Source organism: Bubalus bubalis, chromosome 6 (genome assembly GCF_019923935.1).
Source record: "Bubalus bubalis isolate 160015118507 breed Murrah chromosome 6, NDDB_SH_1, whole genome shotgun sequence".
In the NCBI taxonomy this organism is placed as follows: domain Eukaryota; kingdom Metazoa; phylum Chordata; class Mammalia; order Artiodactyla; family Bovidae; genus Bubalus; species Bubalus bubalis.
The window spans coordinates 49,058,996-49,085,937 of NC_059162.1; the positions used below are offsets into that span (position 1 = coordinate 49,058,996).

General features: G+C 43.9%; 1 protein-coding gene and 1 long non-coding RNA gene across 8 annotated transcripts in view; one reads left to right on the top strand and one right to left on the bottom strand.

Annotated features, from left to right (window-relative positions):
• Window positions 1–8,463, bottom strand: part of LOC123334049 — an 80,001-nt gene extending 71,538 nt beyond the window's left edge. For all 6 annotated transcript variants that reach the window (XR_006551797.1, XR_006551800.1, XR_006551795.1 and 3 more), the window contains exon 1: window positions 8,336–8,463. This is a non-coding gene — a long non-coding RNA (uncharacterized LOC123334049). The remainder of the gene's footprint in view (window positions 1–8,335) is intronic.
• F3 (coagulation factor III, tissue factor) lies at window positions 8,216–19,739 on the top strand. 2 transcript variants are annotated; one of them, XM_006057558.4, is made up of 7 exons: window positions 8,216–8,359; window positions 8,603–8,798; window positions 9,882–9,993; window positions 13,976–14,166; window positions 16,306–16,484; window positions 17,247–17,406; window positions 18,743–19,739. In XM_006057558.4, exons 2-7 carry the CDS (start codon window positions 8,699–8,701, stop codon window positions 18,877–18,879), a joined length of 879 nt encoding a protein of 292 aa, XP_006057620.3. In that variant the 5' UTR covers window positions 8,216–8,359; window positions 8,603–8,698; the 3' UTR covers window positions 18,880–19,739. The 2 variants fall into 2 exon arrangements, with proteins under 2 accessions (XP_006057620.3, XP_045022008.1); XM_045166073.1 differs by lacking the exon at window positions 8,216–8,359 and having other exon boundaries at window positions 8,556–8,798.
• The last annotated feature ends 7,203 nt before the right edge of the window (window positions 19,740–26,942 follow it).

The following is a 26,942-nucleotide window of genomic DNA, read 5'->3' on the forward strand; positions in this document are numbered from 1 at the left end:
TTATCCATTCATCTGGCAAATATTTGATAGGAGCGTCTAAGCGTTGGAGGTCCTGGCCTTCAATGAGGGAGCAAGGCAGACATGTTCCCACCTGCATGATGCTTAGACCAAGGCAGAAGAGAACAGCATCCTCATAACCTCAATACAGGTCAGTGACAGTGCGAGAGGTTAAGTATGGGATTCTGACTGCCGACCAGATGGAAGGCTGTGTCTTGAACAGACCCAGCTCCCTGGGTGCCCAGCATAGGCCAGACACATAGGAGGTGCTCAATAAACATTCAAGGAACTAATGGATACGGCACTTACTGTGCTGTATTGTATGTCTCACGTTGTCCTTTATTTCCTAATCTTCAGAGCAAATCTCCTTCATTTTTGTGACCCCAGCACCTAACATCATGCCTAGCATACAGGGTGGTGGTGGTGGTTTAATCACTAGGTCATGTCTGACTCTTGCGATCCCACGGCCCCTCGCCCATGGGATTTTCTGGGGAAGAATACTGGAGTGGGTAGCCATTTCTTTCTCCAGGGGATCTACCCAGCCCAAGGATCAAGCCAGGTCTCCTGCATTACAGGTGGATTCTTTACCAACTGAGTGTGCCACTAGGGAAGCCTCCTAACACATAGGGTATGGGGGTGATAAATGTTTGTTGAATTGATGTGAATGACGAATATGCCTAATGCGTTTCTCCCCCTGTTCAACTGTGGAGGCCTTTCTTGCTTTAATCCAGAAGTGAGAAACTTGACAAGAGTGGTAGCCAAGTTATTCTCAGGAGTTGGATCTTTTCATACCATTAAAATTACATACCTTACTGGTTTTCTGTTCACTCTCAGCTGCCATGGCCTCTTCTTTCTTATGAAAACTCTCCTCCTTTAGGGTTAGGGTCCCACCTGTCCTCTTGCATTCCACTGGAAACTTTTATATCTCCCCTTGCTCCCAGGCCATCAGCCTCCCCAGCAAAATAGCATGATCACCTCCCAGTCTCAGTCCTAAGCCTAGTGGTAGCCATTGTTGCTGTCAGATCACTAACATTATCAGCCTGCTCCCTCTAGAAGCAGACCCACCCCTTGACCCCAGGAGTGGACGTGCGGCCAGACTTGTACTCCTCTGGCAACAGTGCTTGGTCCAAGGAGGAGACATGCGCCTCAAGCAGGGGCAAAGTCCTTCCCGGTCATAATGGCTGGACCCTGGTGTGATGAAGCTGAAAGGATGTCACCCTGGCAGCAACCAGCCCCTACCACATGGAGTTCCCTCGCAGGAACAAATGGAGACCAACTGACGAGTGGGAGATGAGAGACAGAATAGACAAGGGCGAGAGAGAGACAGTCTTAGAGACTCTCGTTTCTGCTTCCGAGACTCATAAGCCTGTGGATTCCCCTGTAACATGAGGTAGGCGGAGCAGGGTGCTGCTGCTGGCCAAGCGGTTTGCTGTCCTCAAGACCCTCCTTCGAGACCTTGTCCACTTTTACAGCTTTGACCAAGCTCCTAAGCAAATGGTCCCCAGTTTCTATCCCTAACTTCAATCTCTTCACAAGCCTGTACCTCATTTCCAACTCTCCACGTGTGGCATTTTTCCTGGATGTCACTGCCCACCTCCCAACTTCAACTTGTGTAAAGCTCTTCATTGCTGAGCCAACAACTCCCAGACTCTATCTTAACCTGTGGTGCCACGTTTCTCTCCCCTAAGACCTTCCTCCTCTCTCTCCTTCATGCCCCCACCCACAATCAGGCACTGCAGTTTCTTCCTTCACACTGATTCCTACAGCTGCCCTTCCTAGTCCTCAGCCACCACTTGGGTTAGGGGCTTAGCTTCCTGATGTGGCCCCCTGACTCAGTTCTTCTGGAACAGAGTGACCAGGGGAGTAAGCGTCCTGAGGTTCTGTCTGCTGAATCAGGTCCAGGCTTCTTAGCAGAACCCACAAAGCTGCCCATGAGCCGTTGTCCTAGAATCCAGCCACACTTTTCACCTACAGGATTTAGAACTGTGAGTTGCTGAAACATTGTAACTTAAAGGGTGATGGTTTAGGAAGGCAATCAGAACTAGCCAAACATTATAAACATGCTCCCAGTGTAGAAATAACTTGGCTAATTCAGGAATTACTTCCCAACTTGAAAGCTCTGTTTTGCAAGAGGAATTGATAGAAGAGGATGAAGCATTATTCACTAAAGTCAGCAAGACATTGGATGCTGCTGCTTCTGCTAAGTCCCTTTAGTCATGTCTGACTCTGTGCAACCACACAGACAGCAGCCCACCAGGCTCCTCTGTCCCTGGGATTCTTCAGGCAAGAATACTGGAGTGGGTTGCCATTTCCTTCTCCAGTGCATGCATGCATGCTAAGTCGCTTCAGTTGTGTCCAACTCTGTGCGACCCCATGGACAGCAACCCACCAGGCTCCCCTGTCCACAGGATTCTCTAGGCAAGAATACTGGAGTGGGTTGCCATTTCCTTCTCTAAGAGATTGGATGAGGTATGGGCTAAAATTTTGGAGCAATCTGTCACCTATACTATTTTCTAAAATGTCCGCAAATGAATTATTTTTTTAAAATGAATCTTCCTATGCAAATGATTTTAAACTGGTTATTTCATTATTTAAAAAGATATTTCATCTGAGGTGGTTATTTCAAAAAATTTTTTTGCATTTTTAATCTGAGGAAATCCACATCTAATTATTTTTTACTATTAGACTTACCTTTTTAATAGAATTGCCTTTCTGGATTGCAATTCATTTTTTTCCACATACAAAACTTTGAGAGTTCATCAATACATCCAACCTGATAAAGTATATGTACTTCATTCAAGCCCACAGCTAATTTTCTGAGTTAAAGACACCTGTTTGAACGACTGACTATGATATACCTAGAGCTTATTTTTTTAAAAATTTGCATGAAAGGAAATTTGTTAATAAATAACATAATTAAGGTTTTTCATATCCAATCCAAAATGCTGACAGAAAACCATACAAAACCATTATACAGGAGTGATTTTTATATAACAGGAGAAAGATTATTTTTGTTTTATACCCAAAGTCTAGCAGGGAACTCAGCATCAGGTAAGACACTCAAGCATTTTTTGACTGACTAGATTTTCTGTTCCTCAGGTTAGTGCATCTGTTACTGTAAGGCCAGGCCACTCAGGATGGCAGGTCTCTTGCTCTTGGTACATCCTCTGCTTGATCAGCACTTGCTTGTGTGCATGCTAAGTTGCTTCAGTCGTGCCCAACTCTTTGCAACCCCATGGACTGTAGCCTGCCAGGCTCTTCTGTCCATGGAATTCTCCAGGCAAGAATACTGGAGTGGGTTGCCATGCCCTCCTCCAGGGGAACTTCCTGAGCCAGGGATCGAACCCACCTCTCTCACTATCTTCTACATTGGCAGGTGGGTTCTTTACCACTAGCGCCACCTGAGAAGCCCCCAGCACCTGCTTGGCCACACGACTATCCAGTCCTCCGAATGATAGGGCTTAATTAGTCCCTGGAAACTGATAAGACAACCTGATGTCAATTTCCCCTGTAAATAGTAGCCTCCTCCTCCCACAGGAAATGCTGCCATTTCCTGCTCACTATTTGCCGAACATGGTGGGGTGTCTCTCCAGGACCCTTCGTGTAAGATTCCCCCATCCATTAAACCATTAATGTCTTTGTCACTGTCTCCCGGCTTTTTCATCAGTCTGCATCGCCAGGCTGGGCAACTGCAAGGCTTACAGTCCCTCAGGGTGCAGCCACACTGTCAGGTATAAGGAGTTATAGAAGTGAGGAATTAAGGGATGTTGCCATAAAATGATACTATATAAAAACTTTTAAATCATCTGTGTTATATTAAGAAGAACATGTTAAAGGTTTAGATTTTAAATGACTTTTTGTTACTAAAACAATATCCACTATTTACATTTATGATTTATTTTATCAATATGGTATGTAGAGAATGTATGATGAATATTTACTGTTTCTCAAAATGAAATATGGCAGGTAGTTTGATAAGCCTTAAGCTTATAAACAGAGTTGTGTGCTGAAAAAATAATCTAGTCCAAGGTTTGAACTGGAAGCTTTTTCTCTAAGATTATACTTTTCAGAATACTGGTGCTATGGGATAATATATTTGGTAAAGTTGCTTGTAAGGTAAGCTAATAGATGTATTTTTGAATGACCAGGATAATATATTCCATTGTATGGGCTGTCAACTATTTAATTTCTGTCTAAATGTTAACTGTTGGGCTAGTATATATTTTCACAAAATGCAAAATCATGACTGTCAGTTTTTCCATGACTAACTATTCCCTGCCAGATGTTTTTTAGGTTCTGCTAAGTCACATTTTTTCCCCCCAGAACTCTGTGTTCCCACTCCCTATTCCCTTTGCCTTTTACCTGAATTTTGGGCCAAATGGTTTTATTGCTCTTTTCACTATTTCATATGAATATAATAGTTTCACACAAATTACTCTCAATTTCATCTTCTGTCATAAAGTTTAACCTATCCTTTTGCATCTGGTCCCATCACTTCATGGGAAATAGATGGGGAAACAGTGGAAACAGTGTCAGACTTTATTTTTTGGGGCTCCAAAATCACCGCAGATGGTGACTGCAGCCATGAAATTAAAAGACGCTTACTCCTTGGAAGGAAAGTTATGACCAACCTAGATAGCATATTCAAAACCAGAGACATTACTTTGCCAACAAAGTTCTGTCCAGTCAAGGCTATGGTTTTTCCTGTGGTCATGTATGGATGTGAGAGTTGGACTGTGAAGAAGGCTGAGCGCTGAAGAATTGATGCTTTTGAACTGTGGTGTTGGAAAAGACTCTTGAGAGTCTCTTGGACTACAAGGAGATCCAACCAGTCCATTCTGAAGGAGATCAGCCCTGGGATTTCTTTGGAAGGAATGCTGCTAAAGCTGAAACTCCAGTACTTTGGCCACCTCATGCAAAGAGTTGACTCATTGGAAAAGACTCTGATGCTGGGAGGGATTGGGGGCAGGAGGAGAAGGGGACGACAGAGGATGAGATGGCTGTATGGCATCACTGACTCGATGGACTTGAGTCTGAGTGAACTCCGGGAGTTGGTGATGGACAGGGAGGCCTGGCGTGCTGCGATTCATGGGGTCGCAAAGAGTCGGACACGACTGAGCGACTGAACTGAACTGATCCTTTTCCAGGGGAGAGATACATTTTGTGCAATTTATTCAAAGGAATTATTAAGCCTTTCTATGCAAGAAAAGCTATCAGATGACTGAAAATCTTCTGAATCACTCCAATATCAAATCTTGTAGGAAACTGAAAATGAAAACCAGTTCACAAATTTTGCATTTGCTTTCTGGTCTTCAGCTGGTTCTCCTGATTAGCTTTTCTGGCTGTAGCAAGGACCATTACTCATTAGTTAGATCATTGGAGCTCACTGTAAAGTGATGCTTTACAACACATGGTTGATTTGTATTTTCTTACCAAGTTGAGTTCATATGGAATATCCACTGCAGGCCAGTAGACAGAAAAATTCCAGTGACAAATTTCATCTTTAGAATGCCAGTGAAAATATCTGGCTGCATGCGTGGTTTCAAAAAGTGTTTATTGATTCAAAACATATTAAAACCCTACCATGTGATTAAAATTGTATGAGAAATGTAAAGAAAAAACCTAGTCCTTATTCCCCCAAGGAATTGTAATGGGAAAGACAGACAACAAACACAAGTTGAAATCAAGTAAAATATTTGATGAAATTAGGTCTGTGAAATCAGTGGGAAGTGCCATAAAAGTACAGAGGAAGCACTGAACATTACCCCAGCCACTGTTAGACTCATTGCCCACATTTCATCACTGGTTATGCAAAGGAAATGCAACCTCTTCTACATGACTCCACGCATGTGTGTTTGAAGGAGAAACCATCAGAATATTCCTGCTGGAGAACAATGAGGTCCCTAAACTGCAAATATTTTATACGCCAACTGCAGAGCATTATTGGATGCCTATGGATGAATAAAATAAAGTGAGCCTTAGTTTACGACCTAATCTCACTTCCATGCTTTGAGAGAAGAAAGTGTGGTTGTGGAAAGAAAACTCCTGGGGTCAGAGAGCAGATCTGCATTGTGAGATGACACAAGCAGGTTCACGCAGGCCAGCTGAGCACGGGATCTTCATCTGTGAATGCACGTCTGTGAGGTCCCCCCCAAGTCTGACATTCTCAAATCTCAAATAAGTGGATTGGTCAGGCCAGCCTGATTATCATTATAGCTTAGGAACTTTTCTAACTTCTGAATTTCCTAGGTGTATCATATAGGAGGAAACTTTGGTAACTGCTGAGCTCCACTTTATTGAAGGGGATAAAAATATTGTTTTAATAATTTGTCTCTGTGCAAAAATGATCAACAGTGAAATTTTAGGAATGTACTTTGTGTAGAGCAGCATTGGAAATCATTTGGCCACAGTCTGATCAACCAGGAAAAAAACTTTACTATGCAATGTTAATTTACCATAGCCAGTTTTCTTCCTCTTCTTCTTGAAAATGGTAAATTTTTTTTAGCATTTTCTGAATCTTAGAAAATGTCATTCTATATTCACTCAAAAACCCATGCTAACACCCAACAAATTCCTCTTCCCTGCCTAGTAACTTTAGCGAATATGCAAAATACATATTCATCTAATTTACCAAGCTTTATGGCAACTTTTGTATCACAATATAACATTGAACATAATTTTTCTTATCGAATTGCTGATCTTGACATTATTTAAAGCCTTTCATGATTTCAGGAGAGTCGGTGGCTCCAAATACAATCCAAATACAACTCCAAATACAATTACCGTGCAGACAGAGCAACAATTCCTTGCATCTTGTATGGCAGTGGTCCCCAACCTTTTAGGCACCAGGGGATGATTTTGTGGAGGACAATTTTCTGCTGATTGGGGTCGTGGGTGCTTTCGGGATGACTCAAGCACACTGCATTTATTGTGCATTTTATTTCTACTATTATTACATCAGCTCCACCTCAAATCATCAGGCATGAGATCCTGGAGGTCGGGGACTGCTGTTGTAAGGCATTAGGTTGAAGTGCAACATTTTCTCCCAGCTGTTTTCAAAGAATCACAACCCAGGTGGCCAAAGATCTGTTAGGGAAAATGCCTCAGGCCAAAGACTGCAAAAAGGAGACTTGCATGGCTTGGTTTTGCAAATATAAGCTTTGTGGGTTTTAGAGTTGGAAGACAGCTCAAAGAGGAAACCAGCAAGTGCAGCTTTCAGTTTCTAGGAAGGAAGGACTCTGCTAAACCTGGACGTGCTATTTCAGTTCAAGGATAGGAGAAAATTAAATTTTGCAAAGTTGTATGTCTTTTAAAGAGAGTTTAATGCTATGCTTCAAGAGGCTATATGAAAATGTGTATACAGTGTGCACTAAAATGAAGGGCTAATTTCCCTGGCGGGGAGGAAAATGGGAGAGGAAAGAAAACAGACTCGATTCTCCTAAAAACTCTCCAGTCTGTCTCGGAGGCAACTACAGAGTAACAGTAATGATAGATGGCAATACTTTGACAAGACCCCGTACAGAGCCACTCAGCAGAATAAGAGTTAACCTTCTCCTGCCTTATAACTTTACAGCAAAGCTCAGAAGAGGAAGCCAGAAAAATCAGAAATCTTGACTGATTACATTAAAAATTTTCATTTAATGGTTTCTTTAATTTGAGCGGAACTATCTCAATCCCACAAATGTCTTCTTCAACGTGAGAACAATCCTTTCGGGAACCACAAGGCGGCATATGTCACGCCGGAATTCTCCCAGAGGCAAACTGCCAGATTTAGGAGAGTCCTTCCTCGGTCACTAACACGAATTGGTCTGCGTTGTGCCTGGACTGACTGACCTTCGGACCGGTCGCAACACTTGCATTGGCAGCACCTCATAGAAGACACCTAGGCTAAGGGCCCCGGGTGGTGGGCAGGCCAGGTATCATTGCCTTGGGTGCGAACAACGAAATTGCCGATGCTGGCAGAAGGCTCTGCTCCTCGTCATGCTGTTACTTGGCTGCAGATTCTAAGCCCGCCCGACGTGGGCAAAGCGCCCCAGAAATGCTCTCTGGAGCCAGAGAGGAGCCCGCGGCCAGTACTTTCTATTAACCTTGGTAGGTGCTGCGCTCCCGCCGGCCTGGACATTGCATCGCCAAATGGAAGGGAGGGAATCCCTCTCTTCCTCCCCAAACTCCTTCCAACCTCCCTTTATTCCTTCCCCACAGACCTGCCGCCCACTCAGGCGGGACATCTGGATAGGTGATCCCGGGGTCAGGAAGCTGGGGCGTCAGGGGATCTGAGCGACTGGGGACCCTGATTACCCTCGGCACCTGGACCGGCCAGCAGCCGAAGGACACTCACGCTCGGCGGCGGGTTGAATCACGGGTGAATCAGTCCTTGCAGGGTCCCGGAGTTTCCTACTCGGAGGAGGCGGGGCGGGGTGTGGACTCGCCAGGGGCCGCCCACCGAGGCGACGAAGGCAGGCCGGGGGCGGGGAGTCGGGAGGAGAGGCGGGGGCGGACTCAGCGGAGGCGGAGGCGCAAACGTGCGCTCCGCTCTTTAAAGCGCGGCGGGGACGAGCTCCCACAAACTCTGGGCTCCCCGCATCCCTCCCGGTTCATCCCGCAGCCCCAGGTGCCTCCAGCCCAACCTCCGCAGCATCCTCACTTCTCCAGCCTCCGGGGCTCAGCAGAATTTTTGAGACCTCGCCGTCAGCTCCGGGACATGGCGACCCCCAACGGGCCCCGGGTGCCCTGCCCCCAGGCCGCCGTCGCTCGGGCTCTTCTATTCGGCTTAGTCCTCATCCAGGTGGCTGGAGTCGCCGGTGAGTGGCTCCCGCCTCGCAGAGCCCTGGGGCGAGCCACCGGGAGGAGGGAGGACAGGTCTGGCTGACCGCGGGCTCTCCCCGCCCCGAGGTGCGGCTCGCCAGGGACCCGCCGCCCCTTCTGCTCGAGATGCTTGCCCTGGGCATCCATTGTTGCCTAAGTGCCTTTGGGAATCTCGCTTTAGTTTCCCAGGGAGCCGACACCTTGAAAGTGATGAGACAAGGCTCCGCACCTGCAGGGGTCGACAGGCAATGTTTGAATGTTATCCTTCATTGTATGTGGACTTTCCTTAATGAGAAACGGCTCTCGGTCTTCTCTTGATCGTCAGTGTTTTAGATTGGGTTAGTCAGTCCTTCCAAAATGTCGCTTGGATTGGAGCAGGCGCCACATTTTGCATGCCCTGTAAGCCTGTTCTATGTGAGACGCAGGCAGAGACTAACCTTCTGAGAACTGGCAAAGAAGACCTTAACAATAAGGCATCCTAACCGAATACAGCCGACAGTGTACATGCTTATTGTCTGCCCGGGTGTCTGTGGAAGTTTCAGTATAGTGACTGAAATTATTCATGGGGATTAGATAAAAGTGAAAAAAGTCAAGTTTTTTTTTTTTTTTTTTTTATTGGATGCAGTCCTAACTCTTCTGACACGTGTGGGCTTTGCCCTTGAACATAGTTTACAGAAACCCATCCTAGCCGGCTTTCCCTGCTAAGTTAAACCTGGAATCCTGCCCTTCCCCCTTCTCCAGTTGGTCCGTGGATACCCTGGGCCACTGAAGGCTCCTGAGCTGTGCTTCGGTCGTTCTCACAGGGCTTTCCCCATGAATAATTTCAAACAAGGACTTCAAGATCCTTGTGTGTTTCCTTAGATCACCAGGTCGTCTTGCCATGAGGAAACTCTGGGTTTAGGAAAATATTGCCGATTTTTTTTCTTATGATAATTGAGTTAAAGCCTTTGTGGTTAGGAAAATATTAATGTGAGGTTTATGATGATGTTACGGAGTTGGAATGTTTTATACCATCAACATAAAATTGTGTGCTGAGAAGTTCATGTAAACATTAATAACTGTTTCTCTGTTGTTTAAAGGCACTACAGATGTAGTGGTAGCATATAATATAACTTGGAAGTCAACTAATTTCAAGACCATTTTGGAGTGGGAACCCAAACCCATCAATTATGTCTACACTGTTCAGATAAGGTAAGCTAGGTACCAAAAAAAGAAAAATAAGATTTTTGTTGTTTCCACTTTCCTGTGCTGAATATAGATGTCTTTAAAGCTGGTTGATGGATGAAATTATTTAACAGATAACAAAGAATAAGAGGGCATTCATGGTAATTTCTTGGAGAAGGAAATGGCAACCCACTCCAGTGTTCTTGCCTGGAGAATCCCATGGACAGAGAAGCCTAGTAGGCTGCAGTCCATAGGGTCGCACAGAGTCGGACATGACTGAAGCGACTTAGCAGCAGTAGCAGCATGGTAATTTGCTGGCCTGAGTCATGCTCATCAAGCCTGTAACACTGACAGACCTTAAACTGATAGAATGTTTTGTTTTCGGAGATGATTGGGGAAATTTGTGAGTATAAGCTGTGGAGATGTGAACTTTCTTGAGCAAGCCATGGGGGCACTGATAGATGTGGTCGTGGATCAGTGATAACTCATCTCTCTAAGTACACACAGCCTTTTCCGTGCTGTCTAGACTGCCAGCTGGATCTAACATGTTAGAGAAGAGGTAGGGAGGAGTTCAGACGCATACGTTGCCCTTAAGCAGTGTTTGATTCATTAATCTTTGGATTCGTGATTCAAAATTCTGTTGCATACATGATCTTGGAGGAGGTCAAATCCGTGACTCACTGAGCAGGGAAGGAATACACCATCAAGTTTTTGGTTTTAGCAAGTTTTTTGTTTCTGAAATGTTCTAGGAGGCTTGGTAGAGATCTTATTAAGTAGAGGACAGCAGCTATGGAAACTAAGACTCCTTATAGAAGGTACAGACATGTTGCTGACTAAAATGAAAGGTTTTTTGCTGTTTTAACTTGTGCCAAGTCTTTTATAGCATTTGAAATGCAGCTCTTAAGTATGGAGTGGGTCTTTTAGGCGGATGTTCTTTTTTTTTTTTTTTCCAACATCAACTTCATGACAACTATTGCCAAGCCAACAGGGAAGAAAATTTGTGTGTGCATGCATACATGCTTGTATATATACAAAGAAAGATTTAGAGGAATTTAAAAGTCGAGGTAATAATTACAATTATGGCCAAACTTGTCAAATCAGATTCCACTCGATGAAAGTTACTAATTCCACAAATGCAGGCAGGGCTGAAGCTTACCTTAGTAGACACTTTGTTTCTGGGTAGTGAAAAGAAGATTTTAGGAAGGATGCTTACGTCCTAAATATATTGAATCTTAAGTTTGGTGAACGTAAGAAAACATATTTCTGATTTACCAGAGTTTTAAACATTTAGACTTCGTCAATTCTAAGTTCTCAGACTGCAAAGCTACTGTTATGTAAGCGTGTCAAGTCAAGTTCTCAGCTGCAAGGCTGCTATTATTTAAGCGGACATGGCCTCTGTGTGCAAACAACCTAGCGCAGAGCTGCAGCTTGGGGGCGCCCGCGGGCCCTGGGTGGGGCTGGTTCTGGCCCAGCCGGCCGTCTCTCTTGTGTGCTAGAGGAACTGTGAGTGGTTCCAACCCCCTGCTGGAGACCCCCACTCTTCCATTACCAGCCCACGGGTAAATGGGATTCCTAGGTAAAGGGTCCATAGTAGTCATTTTATAGGCGAGGAAACCGGCCCTGGAAAGGTAAGGGACTTACCTTGGTGTGCGCCCAGCAGGGTCAGGAAGCAAGGCCTACGGAGCAGCGCGCACCCCCACCTTCTCAGTGGGTTGCGTGAGTCTTACGTGAGACTCCAGAGCCGGGAGGAGGAAAGAGAGCCGTTCCACTGGTCCCCTCAGTGCGCCTTTCTCCCTCCCAGTCGTCTTCCCTAGAGAAAGCATCTTGACCCGCCGCTCCTCCGGAGCCAGCCGCCCCACCACCAGCCTGTCCCCAGACACAGGGCGCCACAGCTGTGCCCGGAGCTCCAACTGCATTTTTCCCTTTTGGAAACAGTTTTCAGTTGCAAAGTGTTACTGGCTCAAGCCTTACCACCCAACCATCCCCTGAAATACTGGTTCCATAAATTCTAAATTGGAACTTCCAGAGCTTGTAGAAAATAACCTGCTCCTTAATTGGTGGGTCTGAATTATGTTGGGATTTTTTAGAAGTTCAGGCGGGACTTTTATTATTTCCAAATCAGGAGATTTTGCAATACCCAGAGGAACCTTGGAGGCGTTTATCGTGTTAATGCTGATAATAGCAGTCAGAGGAACTGACTGCAGAATTGCCCCTTCCCAGCCAGTTTGCAGTACTTAAAAGCTCTATAACTTTTGGTGATTATTACCTGTGCTAAATTTTTCCAGAGGTCTGTGGTTCCTCCTCTGAGCTGAAGGAACCACAGATGCTATCTCTCAGATGGAATGTAGCCACAGCACCCAGAAGTGTTTCTCCTGTTATCTGAACAACTTGTTTGCCATAGCAGTGGAGAAGAATCATCAGGTTCTTGTTCACTTTTTAAAATAGAAATGATGCAGTTTTAAAAAAATGCATTCTGGAATTAAGGCTGCATCTCTACTTTTATCACAGAAAATTAGAGAAATCTAAGAGTATGTAAACATATTTCTGTCTTAATCTTAGTTTGTGAATTTAAGGACCAAGAGTGTGTTTATCCACACCCTCTTAGCCTGGTTATTTAGTTCAGACTTTTAAAAGATTCTTTTTTATGATTCTTATGCCTGGATCTAGACAGTTAAATCCCTGTGGCAGCTCGTTTCCTCCCCAGTTCAGCCTCTAAATGTAAACCATCTAATGCTCCACAAATCCTGACCATGTGCAAGCCCTAAAGCCCCACTGTTTGATGGAGGAGCACAAGGGCGTGGAAGTACCAGGCTCGCTTAAGTGCTTTAATGAGATATCCGTGCTGGGGCCAGGGAAGGGAGAGATCAGTTCTGAGCAAGGAGATCTGGAGTTTCCTGTAGACGGTGGGATTGGAGTGTGGCCTGGGATGATGGGCAGGACACTCTGGGGGTTGATGATGGGAAACAACAGAGCGGCTGTCAAGTTGCGTGGGACACTTGTGCGTGCATCAGGTGGCACTGACATTTTAATTGTTTCAGTTCTGTAGAATAGTTTCACTTTTTTCATAAAAGTTCTTTATATCATTTCAGGATAATTTCATTTTCATTTTAGTGCTTTAAATCATTTTCTGTTCTACGATCTTACAAAAGAAAAATCTGTCTTAAGAGACAGACTCAGATCTGTCCCAGTCTCAGACTTTGACAGACACTACCTGTATCGTTACTCCATAATTTTTGATGGCTCATCCTGTGAAAGTGAGGGAGGCAAGTACTGATCGTATAATGAGAGGGACAGACCCAGCTCTCTTCTCATAAGCTGTAAGACCTTATACAAGTTACCTAGCAGCTCTGAGCTTCAGTATCCTCATATGTGAGAAAGATCCAGTACTTTCTTGAAAGGATTAATACCAAACGAAGTAACATGTTTAAGGGTCCAGTAGAGTGCCTGGCTTATGGTAGTTTTAATAACTGTTAAGTAACCACACCAATAATGGTCACAATAGAATGTAATAGAATAGAATGTATTATTATATAGACTCTATGACCGCATTGACTATATTCAACATAGAATACAGAATGTGATAAACAGAATATAATGATATAATAAGTAGACTAGTAAATAATTGAGTCTTGATGGAAAATTGTCCCTTCTCCCACATAGTCATGACAGATCATCTACATTTTAAGAAAGGTATTTAACAAAATGATTCAGAGCACAGACCCAGTAGTCGAACTGCTGTCTGGCTCAAAAATCCAGCTGTGTGACTTTGTGCTGGTCACGCAACCTCCCTTTGCCTCAGTGGCCTTATCTGTAAGAACAAAGACAATTACAGAGCGCCCCCGCCCCACCACCAAAGGTTGCTGAGAGGACCTGATGTGTTCAGCGTAGCAAAGACTTCCTCAGGATTGTTTGTGGAAGTCAGTGTTGGAACACAGCACCCCAGCCAGAAAACAGTTACCTTATTGGATGCAAATCATAATGTTCCATTTCTCTTCCTTCCTTTCCTCAGCCCTAGATTAGGAAATTGGAAAAACAAATGCTTTTACACAACAAACACGGAGTGTGATGTCACTGATGAGATTGTGAAAAATGTGAAAGAGACATATTTGGCGAGAGTCCTTTCCTACCCGGCGGACACCAGGGGTTCCACCGGGGAGCCTCCGTTTACCAACTCCCCGGAGTTCACACCCTACCTAGAGAGTAAGTAGCTCGATTTGTAGTAACCGTTCATTCTTGTTTTCATAAACTTCTAAATATTCCGTGAGCTTGTGACCCTTAGGAATGATTACATTAAAAAAAAGTTTATCCGTAAACACATCTTGTTTTCTCAGAAAGCAGGACGTGCCACAGCCCTCTTCGCTCATTCTGGATGTGGTAGGAGGCTCATGGGACGTGAACTTTGGAGTTGATAAAAATGTCATCAAGTAGCTTTCTCCACCAGTCTGTCCCCAGACCCTACCAGTAACTGGCTGGATAGGGGGCAGAGAGTAGGAAATTCACAAAGGCTGGCAGGTCCAGTATTTCCCCATATATATTGCTGACCAAAAAGTTCCATAAGATCTTATGGAAAAGCCCAAATGAAACTTTTGACTGACCCAATATTTAGGAGATTTTATATACCTTCTGAATTTTGTGTCCCATCATCAGACCAGAAATCCCAATTAGGGTTTTTCACAGGTTACAAATCCACGGGGCAAGTTTGGTTTCCCTTCCATCCCGTCATTGGGCTGCTGACCTTTTTCCTTGCTTGACCAGGATTTGAGTCCTGTGATGTGCTGGCACTTGCCAGGCCAGCTCCCATCGTGCTTCCTTCATGCTGGCCTTGAAAACACAGAATGCTTTTCTCCCCAGCCTTTGCTAAGGGAGTACAAAGGATTCCTGCCAAGTAGGAGATGCAGAATTTTCATCATGGCTATGGTTCTGAACTAAGTATTTTAAATAAACAAACATGTAGCACATTGAGAAGAGGGACATCAGCGGCTCTAGTAGAAGATTTAGAATGAAAGTGTTGTGTTACTGGTGTTTTTACGTTTACCCCGCTGATACCCCACGGGGAGCTTCTCCAGGCAGGGGTGGAGAGAAGGGGCAGAGAAACAGGCAGCCCCCTTTCCCTCGGTGTGTACTCTGAGGGTGGAAACGGGAGGCAGCCTCACCCCAGGTGAATCGGACGACCTGCCCTGAGCCATCTGCCAGAGCCTGTCTTCAAACTCCTTAGTGCTTTTAGTCGTGTGCCTCTCCCAGTTCTGAGCTTAGATCCCACCCATGACCACCTATAGTAACTACATGTTCATTGATATTTATTCTCCCTCCATGGGCAGCATCCTCATGATTTCTTTTTATAGTTCTTGAGGATTTTTTAAAATAATTTTATTTATTTTTATTTTTGGCCGTGCAGGGTCTTCTTGCTGCATGAGCTCCTCTCTAGTTGCGGTGCACAGGCTTCTCATTTCGATGGCTTCTCTTGTGGAGCACGGGCTCTAGGGCGCATGGCCTCAGTAACTGTGGTTTCTGGGCTCTAGAGCACAGGCTCAGTAGTTGCTGCGCAAGGGCTTAGTTGCTCTGAGGCATGTGGGATCTTCCCAGATCAGGGATCGAGTCCCTGTCCCCTGCATTGGCTGGCAGATTCTTAAACACTGAGCCAACAGGGAAGCCCTGTTCTTGAGCTTTTTGTAAGCTACTTCAAATCCTTTTTTGGTGCAAGAGAGAAAATAGCTTATATTTCTGTGTGCTTATACACACACACCCTTGCCTATAATTCCTATTGAATTATGAGGATTCATTTCACTATTATTCAACCAAAGCACATGAGCTAATTGAGCCATCGAAGAGACCTGGTGGTTAAAAGTGATTTTTTGAGATACCAAGGACGTTTCATGGGCTTTCCCACAGCCTCTATTGTATTTAAAATATGGAATCTTTTGCAGCTGTTTGGTTAACCACATGTGGCTGTTGAGCACTTGAAACGTCAGCTAATGCCATATGTGTAAAATATACACTGGATTTTGAGAAAGATCTCAAAGTTTTCATATTGAGTAAATGTTAAAGTTAGAATATTTTAGCCATATTGGGTGAAATGAAATAGATTAACTTCACTCCTTCCTTTTTACTTTTTCTAACGTGACCACAGGAGATTTAAAGTGACATCTGTGGCTCCCTGTGCATTTCCGCTAGACAGCTCTGCTGTAGAATGTCTCGTGGTTCAGCTCCGGTGCCAGGGAGCTGGTTCTTTGAGGTATTTTGTGAGGGATGACTAGGTGGTTATTAACCATGATAACTCAATGGGGTTCTACTTCGTATAGAACTCTTTGGTCCCAACGAAGCTCATTTTCTGTGTTATAGCAAACCTTGGACAGCCAACAATTCAGAGTTTTGAACAAGTTGGGACAAAACTGAATGTGACGGTACAAGATGCACGTACGTTAGTCAGAGCGAACAGCACATTCCTAAGCCTCCGGGATGTTTTTGGCAAGGACTTGAATTATACACTTTATTACTGGAAAGCTTCCAGTACAGGAAAGGTGAGCATTCTTTTGTCTTTATAACTGGTTTTAAATTGCAGATCCTTGATTTCATTTCTTCTCCAAGTCAAACATCAAAGCAAGTGGTTGACAGGGCAGTGTTGTGGAGTAGGAAGCAGACTGCTGTCTCGGTTCTGCCTGTGACTTCCAGCTGCTTTGCACTGGCCCGCCTCGGGAACCCAGATTCCCAGCCAAGGGGCAGGACCAGTCATCTCTAAGGTTCCTACCAGCTCCCACATTTCTTCTTCTATTGAGGATCCCAGAGACAGAATTTGTTTTTCATTCAACAATTAGTACTTCTTTCCTTTTTTCCTTTCTTGCAGGTATCTTCTAAAGGGGCTAAATATTGGGTTGACTGTATCCAAAGTGGATGTCTTCATCCTTGGGGAAAAAAATCCTTAGCAGTTATCAGGGGGAGCTTGATGAGTCAACTGACTTCCAATCTTTATGTCAGATGTGTCCACATAGGCTGGGCTTCCCTGGTGGCTCAGACCATAAAGAATCTGCCTGCAATGCAGGAGACCCAGGTTCTATCCCTGAGCTGGAAAGAACCCCTGGAAAAGGGAATGGCTGCCCACTCCAGTATTCTTGACTGGAGAATTCCATGGACTGAGGAGCCTGGTGAGCTATAGTCCATGGGGTCACAAAGAGTCAGACACAACTGAGTGACTAACACTTTGATTTTACTACCACAGTGACTTAGTAAAGGCAACAGAATTCACTCTGAGCCTGGATGAATAAAGAACTCTTATCTTTTAACAGAAAAAGGCCACGACAAACACTAATGGGTTTTTGATTGATGTGGATAAAGGCGAAAACTATTGTTTCCATGTTCAAGCAGTGATTCTATCACGAAGAGTGAACCAGAAGAGTCCAGAAAGTCCCATCAAGTGCACTAGCCACGAGAAAGTTCTGTCCACAGGTGAGGCTCTGCCCATGATCTGGGAGGCAGGGCTGCCTTCCACGGGACTAGCTCTATCCTCAGGACTAGATGTACTATCTTCAGGGGAAAACTGCCTGGGTTTTTTGTGGTTTGCGGGGGGCAGGGGGTACTCATGATTTTAGACATTTAGTTTCTGTGTTGTTCCCTTGTATTAACAGGTGTTTTTTAGTTAGTTTTTTTTTTTTTTTAGCACCTAGCATGCGCTAAGCTCTCTGCTGAGTGAGCCCTGGGCCCATGGTAGATGTTTAGGATTTAGTATCAAATCACAGATTTCTCTGGGCATTTTTTCATACTTCTGGTTTGTGGGGAGCTTCACCAGCTCACCTGGTGAACCAGGTGCAACAACACCCCATAGACGTTTGTGAGCACCTGTCATGGGCTGCTGTTACCCCAGGGTCATAGCCCATGAAGCAAAGGGATTGGGGCTAGCAGATATACCATGTGTACATGTGTGTGCCTCACTGGCACACATGTGTGTGCACATGTGCCACACCAGAGCACAGACGCCAGGTGAGGAGTGGATCTTATCTGGAGGTGCCATGGAGGCTCAGATGTGCACGAGGCTGAGAACCCAGGAATCTGCCTCCAGGCTTGATTGGGATGGTGCTCTGAGTACTTCAAGGGAACAGAAGAGTGAGAGGATAGTAATAATGACCTAGTGCCTTGCTGAGAGGCAGTTTAAATATTTTAAAGTCACTTTAAAAATTCTCTCCTGTTAACTGACATTGACAGAAGGAAAGGGCTCTGCACCGTTTGGGCCATCACACCCGCAGCCCTCACATCCATCTTCCTAAAGCCAGCTTGAGTTCCCCTGCCTCGCTGTCTTCGCGCACACCTAGATCACTGCTTCCCCTGCCTCTTCTCTCTCTGCTGAAATGTGTCCTCTGAGAATCGTTTCATGTGCCGCCTCTACCAGGAAGCCTTCTTATTGCCCCAACCAGTTATCTCTTCTTTATGTGAATCTGGGTAGCACTCTGTATCTCTCTTTGCACTGATAGCTCATCTTCTACTATAATCATTGCTACCCAACTCGGCATCATCTTTAGCCACTTGTTTCTAACAGCTATTCTTGCTTCTATCTACATGTATCTTTCTAGACTGTGAGCATTATCCAGTTTGTTAAATGCTTTTTCATTGTTGTCAATTGCCTGCAAACATCTAGGGTTTGAGAGATTCTTTCCTAATAAAAATGTGTGGTGGAGAAAAGAGATTTCAAGTTACACAAAAGCTGGATGGTGTAATTTGGGGTTCTGCCCACTGAAAAATGAGATTCAGGCTCTCTCTCTGAGTTGACTTGGTACCTTTTATTTTTCAGAACTTTTCTTCATCATTGGCACAGTGATGCTGGTGATCATCATCTTCGTCGTCGTCCTGTCTGTGTCTCTGCACAAGTGCAGGAAGGTGAGAGCAGAGCGAAGTGGGAAGGAGAATGCGCCGCTCAACGCTGCATAAAAGATCCTGCTCTTGGAGCTTTCTGCCAACGCTGCAGAGCTCGTGCTGCACTGTGACCAAGAGCTCTTAAGGCGGTAGATCACATGGAAACACAAGTGACTGTTCTGGAGCATACAGACCCTGGGGCTCGAAAAAAGTTCTTATCTGACCTCTTCTTGCGATTAGCATCTTGGTTTCAACATCAGCATTAAGACACTTTGGAATGTAATGAGCGGTACAACCAACTCCAAGTTTTTAAAATTGCTATTTTAACACTAAGGCACCTTTTGCACGTATCCTGCTTTCAGACTGATATTTTCTACGTTCAAGTTGAAGCCAGATTATCTAAGGAAAAACAAATGAACAAATGCCTTCAAAATTCCTGCGTGGACTTTCGGAGAACTTTTGAGAGGCTGACATCAAACCATGTGGGAAAGTAAGGTGGAAATTGGGTGGACTTTCTAACGTATGTCTGTCTTTTTGTAATATGGTGTTTAAGGTCTTTTTTTTTTTTTTGAGTGCTTTTGGTGGTTTGAACAATTAGCAAACGTTTATATGAATGTGTTAAAAGCAGAAGACTTGTATTTGGGGCACATTCTTAATACGCATTACAGTTTAGCACTTTAACTGACAAGCGCTGTCAATGAAACACTTGACGGCTAACTATGTTTTTATAAGACTACTCTACCAGCAAATCATATTGAGTTTAAGGTTTAAGGTACTTCAGACTTTATGGTCCACATTGTATGTATTTATATAATTTGAAAAAAGGTTTTATATATGGGGATTTTCTATTTATAGAGGTAATATTGTTGTTTGTATATTTTGAGATAATTTATTTAATATACTTTTATATAAATAAAGGTGACTGGGAAATATGACTATTACATGTTCCAGTTATTATTTATGGTTTGGCCTTTGTATTGGTTGATTCTACTGCAGTACCAAGTGACCCTGAAATTTTCAGTGGCTTATGACAATGCTATCTTTATGTTACACTTATGGTTTGGTGGCTGTGGATTGACTGCAACTCTTCTTAAATGTCTTCTCATTCATTCTAGGACCCAAATCAAAGGTGAAACCCCTTTTAGGATCAGGACAGTGAAATGAATGTGGCTCAGTCATGTCCGACTCTTTGCAACCCCATAGACTGTGCAGTCCATGGAATTTTCCAGGCCAGAATACTGGAGTGGGTGGCCGTTTCCTTCTCACAGAGGGCAAAGCAAAAAACAGGTAGAACAGGCAGCCATGTCTTCAGGCTTTAAGCTGCCTCCTAGGGCTTCCTAGGTGGTGCTAGTGGTAAAGAACCCACCTGCCAATGCAGGAGACTTAAGCTGCCTCCTAAAACTTCTGCTCCAGAGTGGCAATATGTCACTTCTGCTTACGTACCCTTGGTCCAGGCTGGACATATGACAAAGCCTGACATTACCCTGTGGGAAGCACCACAGGTCACACGGCAACGGGCATGGATGTATAGTTTCCAGGGAAGGGAGGAAATTGCCTGCCATCTACCACCGACTTAATGGGAGAGAGTTCTTCCCATGGGCATTAGTTTGAGTTGCACATGAAGGTTAGAGAGGAGAACAGAAGAAAAATTTTTGGATCGTTCAAACAAAATTGGATAAAAGGACAATGTAAGATAGGAAGAGAGAGAAGTAGAGTGGGGTTTCTAGAATTAATTAAAAGCAAACTAGATTGAGGGGCATCTCAGGTGGTGCAGTTGGTAAAGAATTCCCCTGCCAATGCAGGAGACACAGGAGACATGGTTTTGATCCTGAGTTGGGAAGATCCCCTGAAGTAGAAAATGGCAACCCACTCCATTATTCTTGCCTGGAAGATTCCATGGACAGAGGAGCCTGGTGAGCTACAGTCCATGGGGTTGCAAAGAGTCAGACATGACTGAGTATGTGTGCGCACGTGCGCCCGCACACACACACACACACACACACACACACACACACACACACACACGGTTGAGAGCCCTGTGGCCTTGCCAATGGGCTGTTAGACACAGCTGGGTCGAACTGACTTCACTACCTCTGTCTGGAATGTAGAAAGTGAGTCCTCCATTCAAATGCAAATAAAATCTAACAGACGGGTCCTGATCTCACAACTGTATTGAAAGAGGATTCTAAGTAGAGATGAAAATGAGACTCCTGGCACCCCAATGAGTCACGGTCTTGTTTGCTTCCTGTGCGGCGGGTGGGGGGGTTGGGGCAGGGGGGTGCGGCGGGGGGGAAGCTATAGTGCTGTCTAGGGAAGGTCTCAGAGGGCACCCCCACCTGCACATGGTCCCACAGAGGAGACCCTCCGCAAACACCCAGCTCACTGCCCACTGTTCACGAATTTTAAGTGCATTTTGTTCTTTTGCTCTAAAGAACTCTAAGCATTGTCAGTAAAATTCTAAACATGAAATGCTAGGTATAACACCATATTCTAAGGAAGCACAGGCCAAACAAACCTTTCACGTCTTCATAAAGATGGCAGCCTGAAAGAAGGGGGAAAAAAGTAGATATTTTAGAGAAATTAAGGGAATCAGACCCGTGGTTGGTTCATTGGGCTGATTTGGTTGGGTTGTTTGCCATAGTCAATCTGTGTCAGTGCTGAAGTGGCATTCACACCAGAGAAGGAGGGTGTGCACACAGAGCAGAGAGAGGTTGCAGCAGAGAGAGGTTGGCATGGGGGCATGTCCCGAAAGAAGTGTGCGCTGGCTGTTATCTTGAATTCCTGCTCCCATGGGGCTAACTGGGACAAAGAGCTTAGCGCACGAGGGTAGAACAAGCTCCCAGAGAGGGCATCTGGCTGCTCTTTCCTTGGCAGGAATTAGCACCGCGTTATGCAATCCCATGGCCTCATAATCTAAGGAATGTGAGTGGTCCCACTAAAGTAAGTACTGGTAGACTGAAAGCTGGTTTGGGTAGAAATGAGATGTCTGGCTGTTCACAGGGAAGGAATTCATTATAGATCCAAACAAGGCTACAGTACAATGATTGGGAAGCTTCAACACTGCAAATTCTAACCACGACTCGGGTTTCCAAGCCCGTCCCTATTGCTGAGACGAACATCATCAACATCGTAGTTAGTGCTGGGGCAGAAAAATAAACTTTTGACTGTTCTCCAGGATCTGCTGCCCTCCAGTGGGCCAAATCATACTTCGTTATTTATTCTGGCCCCTTAAAGCGTCCTGAAAAGCTAACTGCTAGTAAACTAAACGTTTGTGCTTTGAAGACAGGTTTTTACGATCTTAAATCATTAACCAAGTTTGACTTACATATAAGAGACTAATATTTGTGAAATCCAAAGATATTTTACCTTAGTTACAGCTGACAGGCAGTAACCTAAGGACTTGTCTCAAATAAACAAAGGAAAAACTTCAACCACATAGTAAATAAACTCATTTCCAAATGCAGTTTTCACCTGTTCTGACGTGGTAGCACGTGTGATTCTTCTCCAGTAGTTACCTGAGAAGCATGGTGACGGTTACAGCGTTCACACCACACGCATTCACTGGACTCTAGTTCCTCCCCGTACCCCTGCTTTTCAGCTGCAGACAGACGTGATTCTGGCTTTGCCATTCAGCACATTCCTTCCTCGTGGCTGCAGAGATTGGCACATGTGCTAACCTGGTCTAGGAAGGGTGACTCTCAGGGCTCTTTCTGAGAATGTCGGGATGCTCCTCTCTTGCTGAACATAATGAAAAAAATGTGTTAGCCACAATGTTAGCTTAATCCAATGGTCCTCAAAGTGTGGTCCCATATCGCAGGTGATGGAATAAGAATGAGCATCATTCGAGAACTTATTAGCGAAGTAAATTCATAACCCTGACCTCAGACTAACTTACAAATCTATATTTTAACAAGAAGTCTTTCAAGTGATCTAATGCTCAGTAAAGTTTCAGAACCATTGGCTTAATCTCTAATTCACTGCCATAAGAGACTAGGAATAGTTTTATTCTCAAATGGGACATTTCTGAGCCCTGAGAGAAGTCTGAACTCAGTCTGCTGTGAAGCCTAAATCAAAGGAAGAATACATAGAGCCTAGATAAGATCCTCAGTCTGCAGCTGCTGCACTGGAAGGTCTATCACACATGGTCTGTTAGGACTTTTCCTGTTGTAAGGTGCCGAAAGTCAGGAGAACTTAAGCAAAATTGGGAAGCCTATTCTCTCTTTTTGTCAAGTGAGCTAGTTGTTCGAAAGTTCTTCAATAGTTTTAAGCTTAAATTCTGTGATTATGTGTTATTAGATACAGCACAAATAATTACCAACTGCAAGATAACAGTACCTCTGGCAGAAATGGAAATACTTTATAACAATCCAGGAGTTTTGTAACAGAAATTGCAATTCACCTTGAACACACAAAATCCAACAAACATTTACAACGGGGTTCTAAAAAAGCTTTAAGAAAGGTTTTTGACGTAATGTAGCCTGAATTTCAAAAATCACTGGAAATCTATGCTCCATCTGTGAAGCAACATGTCTTCTCTAAGTTTTTAAGGTCAGAGAACAAGAAACTTTCAGAGGGGCAGGACGATGCTTTTCCTTTGCATAACAGCGTCTGGGTGGGAAGTACCCTTTAAGACCAAGATTGTGGCGCCATCTTCGGTTCCTCAGAAAGATTGCAATTTGACTAGAATTCATGAACTGGGCTTCCCTGGTGACTAAGCTGGTAAAGTGTCTGCCTGCAATGTGGGAGACGTGGGTTCAATCCCTAGGATGGGAAGATCCCCTGGAGAAGGGAACAGCTACCCACTTCAGTATTCTGGACTGGAGAATTCCATGGACTGTACAGTCCATGGGGTTGCCAAGAATCGGATACGACTGAGCGACTTTCACACATACATAGTAAATAAAACCCAGAACACCTATAAATGATTAAGAACGAAGGAACATGGGGGTTGGAGTGGTCAGAATCACTGGACCAGAGAACCTTCTCCAAGGTGCTACAAGTCTACCTGTGATGGTCTCTTTAGTCTAAAGCTAGAGAGCTCCACTCCAGAATCTGCTTTCAATACTTAAAAGTGTGGCCGTGGGACATCATTTGAGAGGTAGAGATAGAAATTTTCGGATCCTACCCCCGTCCTACCAGAATCTGCATTTTCCAGGTACTTTGTATGCACACTGACGTCTGGGAAGCTCTGTGCTTTCCCCAATCATTTAGCCCACTCTTCTGATTTCACAAAGGCAGGGTAGGGGAAGTAAGGTGGAGAAGGGAGAGAGACACTTCAGCAATGGACAGAAGTGCACAGCCCTGACAAGAAGATGCCGTTTAGCAACCTTAAATATCAGCAAGTTATTAATCCATGCCAAAACTAAAAGCAGAGACATGATCATACTCAAATACTACACATTTCACTAGGATAGTATTTTGAGGACCTCTGCTTTAATTCACAAGTTTCTTAAGACCAAAAGCTTTCCTGCCTCAATTTCACAGATTCATGCGCCCTGCTTCTATCTACCCAGCCTCCAAGATTGTGGATAATAATTCCTGATCTCACTCAGGTGCCTTCCTCTCCCAGATGCCCAGTGTACTCTTTCTACCTCCTTCCCGCACTCTCACAGGTCTTTCCTCCCACCCTTAATGTTGTATAGAATATTTACTTGCCATGGCCCCTTTATAGATGGTAATTTTTTCTGGCAAGAACCATGCTTATGCATTTGAATTCATTCATTTATTCTAATATTGTGTGTACTCAGTCGTGTCTGACTCTTTTGCAGCCCCATGGACTATAGCCCACCAGGCTCTTCTGTCCATAGGATATTCCAGGCAAGAATACTGGAGTGTGTTGCCATTTCCTTTTCCAGGGGATCTTCCTGACCCAGGATCAAACCCACATCTCTTGCATCTCCTGCGTTCTAATATTAAGCACCTACTATTTGATAAAATATAAACGGTACAATCTCAGCTCTTGTGGAGCTCATGTATTTGTGGGCTAAAATGGCAAACAGGTAATGAGAACAGAACATAAACATTATGATAAGGGAAGTCTAGGGCGCTTTGGGGAACTCAGGTGGGACCCTCTAACCTGGACTTGGAAGGGCTATCTAAAAATATCAGCTGAAGGACAGAGTTAACAAAGTGGATGGAGGAAAGGGTGAGGAGGAAGCATGAGAAGGGTTCCAGAAGAGGGAAGGCTTGATCACAAACAGTAACTTGAACATAGGAAAACGCCAAAAATAAATGTGTGTTTGACAAAATCTGGAGTTTTATATTGCCTTCAGCATCCCAAAGTCAAAGCCATCTGGCCAAATATCTTTGGCTAAATTAAGAGTTGGGCCAATTAATTTATGTTTAAAGTTTATCTTTCTAGGGGATATATGTATAACTGATTCACTTTGCTGTATAGCAAAACTAACACAATATTGTAAAGCAACTATACTCCAATAAAAATTTAAAAAGAATACACAGCCTCTGTCCTCTAGGACTTCATAGTCTGACATGGGAGACAGATATGATGGTAAATAATTGTCATGCAGTACACAAGCGAGTTCTTCAACGGAGCAGGTGCAGAAGTAGCACTGATTAGGAGTTTCCTCCCCTTTAGAAGAGCAGCATTACACGGTGTGGTCAATTCTTAAGTTACTTAGCTGCAACAGAGCTTCCCCATTTCCCCACACAACTTCCAAGTCAAAGACTATTATCTAGGTTGAAAACAAAGAGACCTTTATCAATTAAAAAATAAAAATATACCTTTCTTTAAAAAAGTTTTAGAAAGTACTAGCTCTATTTTTTTTTAATTTAGGATGATCATTAATATTTTAAGACGCATTTTCAAAGAACCAGAATGACCAGTCACAGAGCTTGCTCTTTCATTCGAAGAACTAGCAAAAAGAGCTTTACCTGAGTCAGCAGAACATTCTAAAAAAGTTATACATCATGGGTCTCTCTACATAATCACTGGAAATATGATACTCTAAAGAACACCTCAGAATCATGGCCCAATTTTTCATTTTGAGTTTTCTTATATGTATTATCCTCTTTACTGCTAAAATAAGCAAACTTTTGTGGAAAAAAAATAAATATAATGACTTTTAAAAGTCTTTATGGACTTCCAAAGATGAAACATGCTTCTCTTCTCCTTCCTAAGACCCCACTACCATGATACTAAGTAATCTTAAAAGGTTATAATCTATAGGGACAAAGAAAAAAAGAGAGAGGAAATTAATGCACTCAGTAAATAATGCACTGAGGCACAGAAAAAGCTTATACGCAGAAAGGGGAGTCATACCCTATTGTGTGCGGAGGAGGAAAGGAGGAGGAAAATTAATTTGCCTTCATAGAGCTCTCAAGAGGCTCAGACACACCAACTTGCCAGATATAGCAGAGGATATTCTTGAGACTATATTCAGTGACTATAAATGGAAGGACAGTGGCTTAAAAAATATTTAGGGGAAAATGATCTTAAGCTTAAGTTCAGTTATTATAGCTGAACTTCCCACCAAATGTAACAGAACAGGATATTTTCACACATAAGGGACTTCCCAGAATTTTCCTTCCGTGCTTTCTTTCCCAGGATGCTGCTGTAGGACACGTTCCACTAAACAAGTGAGTAAATCCCAAACAGAGGAAGATGTGGGATGCAATGCAAGAGGGCTCAGTGTCAGGCTGATAGCTCGGTGGGCCTACAGAACCACAGTGAAGAGGGACACAGGAGCCCAGGAAGACTATCTCTGGCAAGTAATAGAACATTGACATGGTGCACAGCTGGGAATAATTGAAGATTGTTATCTGACAATTAAAGCAGATGGGGCAATTTTTTTTTAAAGGAAGGCAATCAGAAACTAGAGGGGAAAGACAGTAAGAAAGGGACACAGTTTTCTGCTTGGTTCTGCAGTAAAGAGTATTACAGATTCATTATAGAAAAACACTGGAAAAAAAGAAACAAACGCTGATCATTAATTTTAAATGATTTAACTGGAACTTCTGCTGTATTCTATCAAGTGCAGAAGTATTCTATAAATGAGCCAGAGGCAGCTATTCAGTAATCACCTATAATGGCTCCTTTGTTGCTTATTTCTTCACAGGAAGTTAGGATGATAAGCTAAAAGCCCACCTGTGACAAAGTCAAACCCTCACACATCGACTGC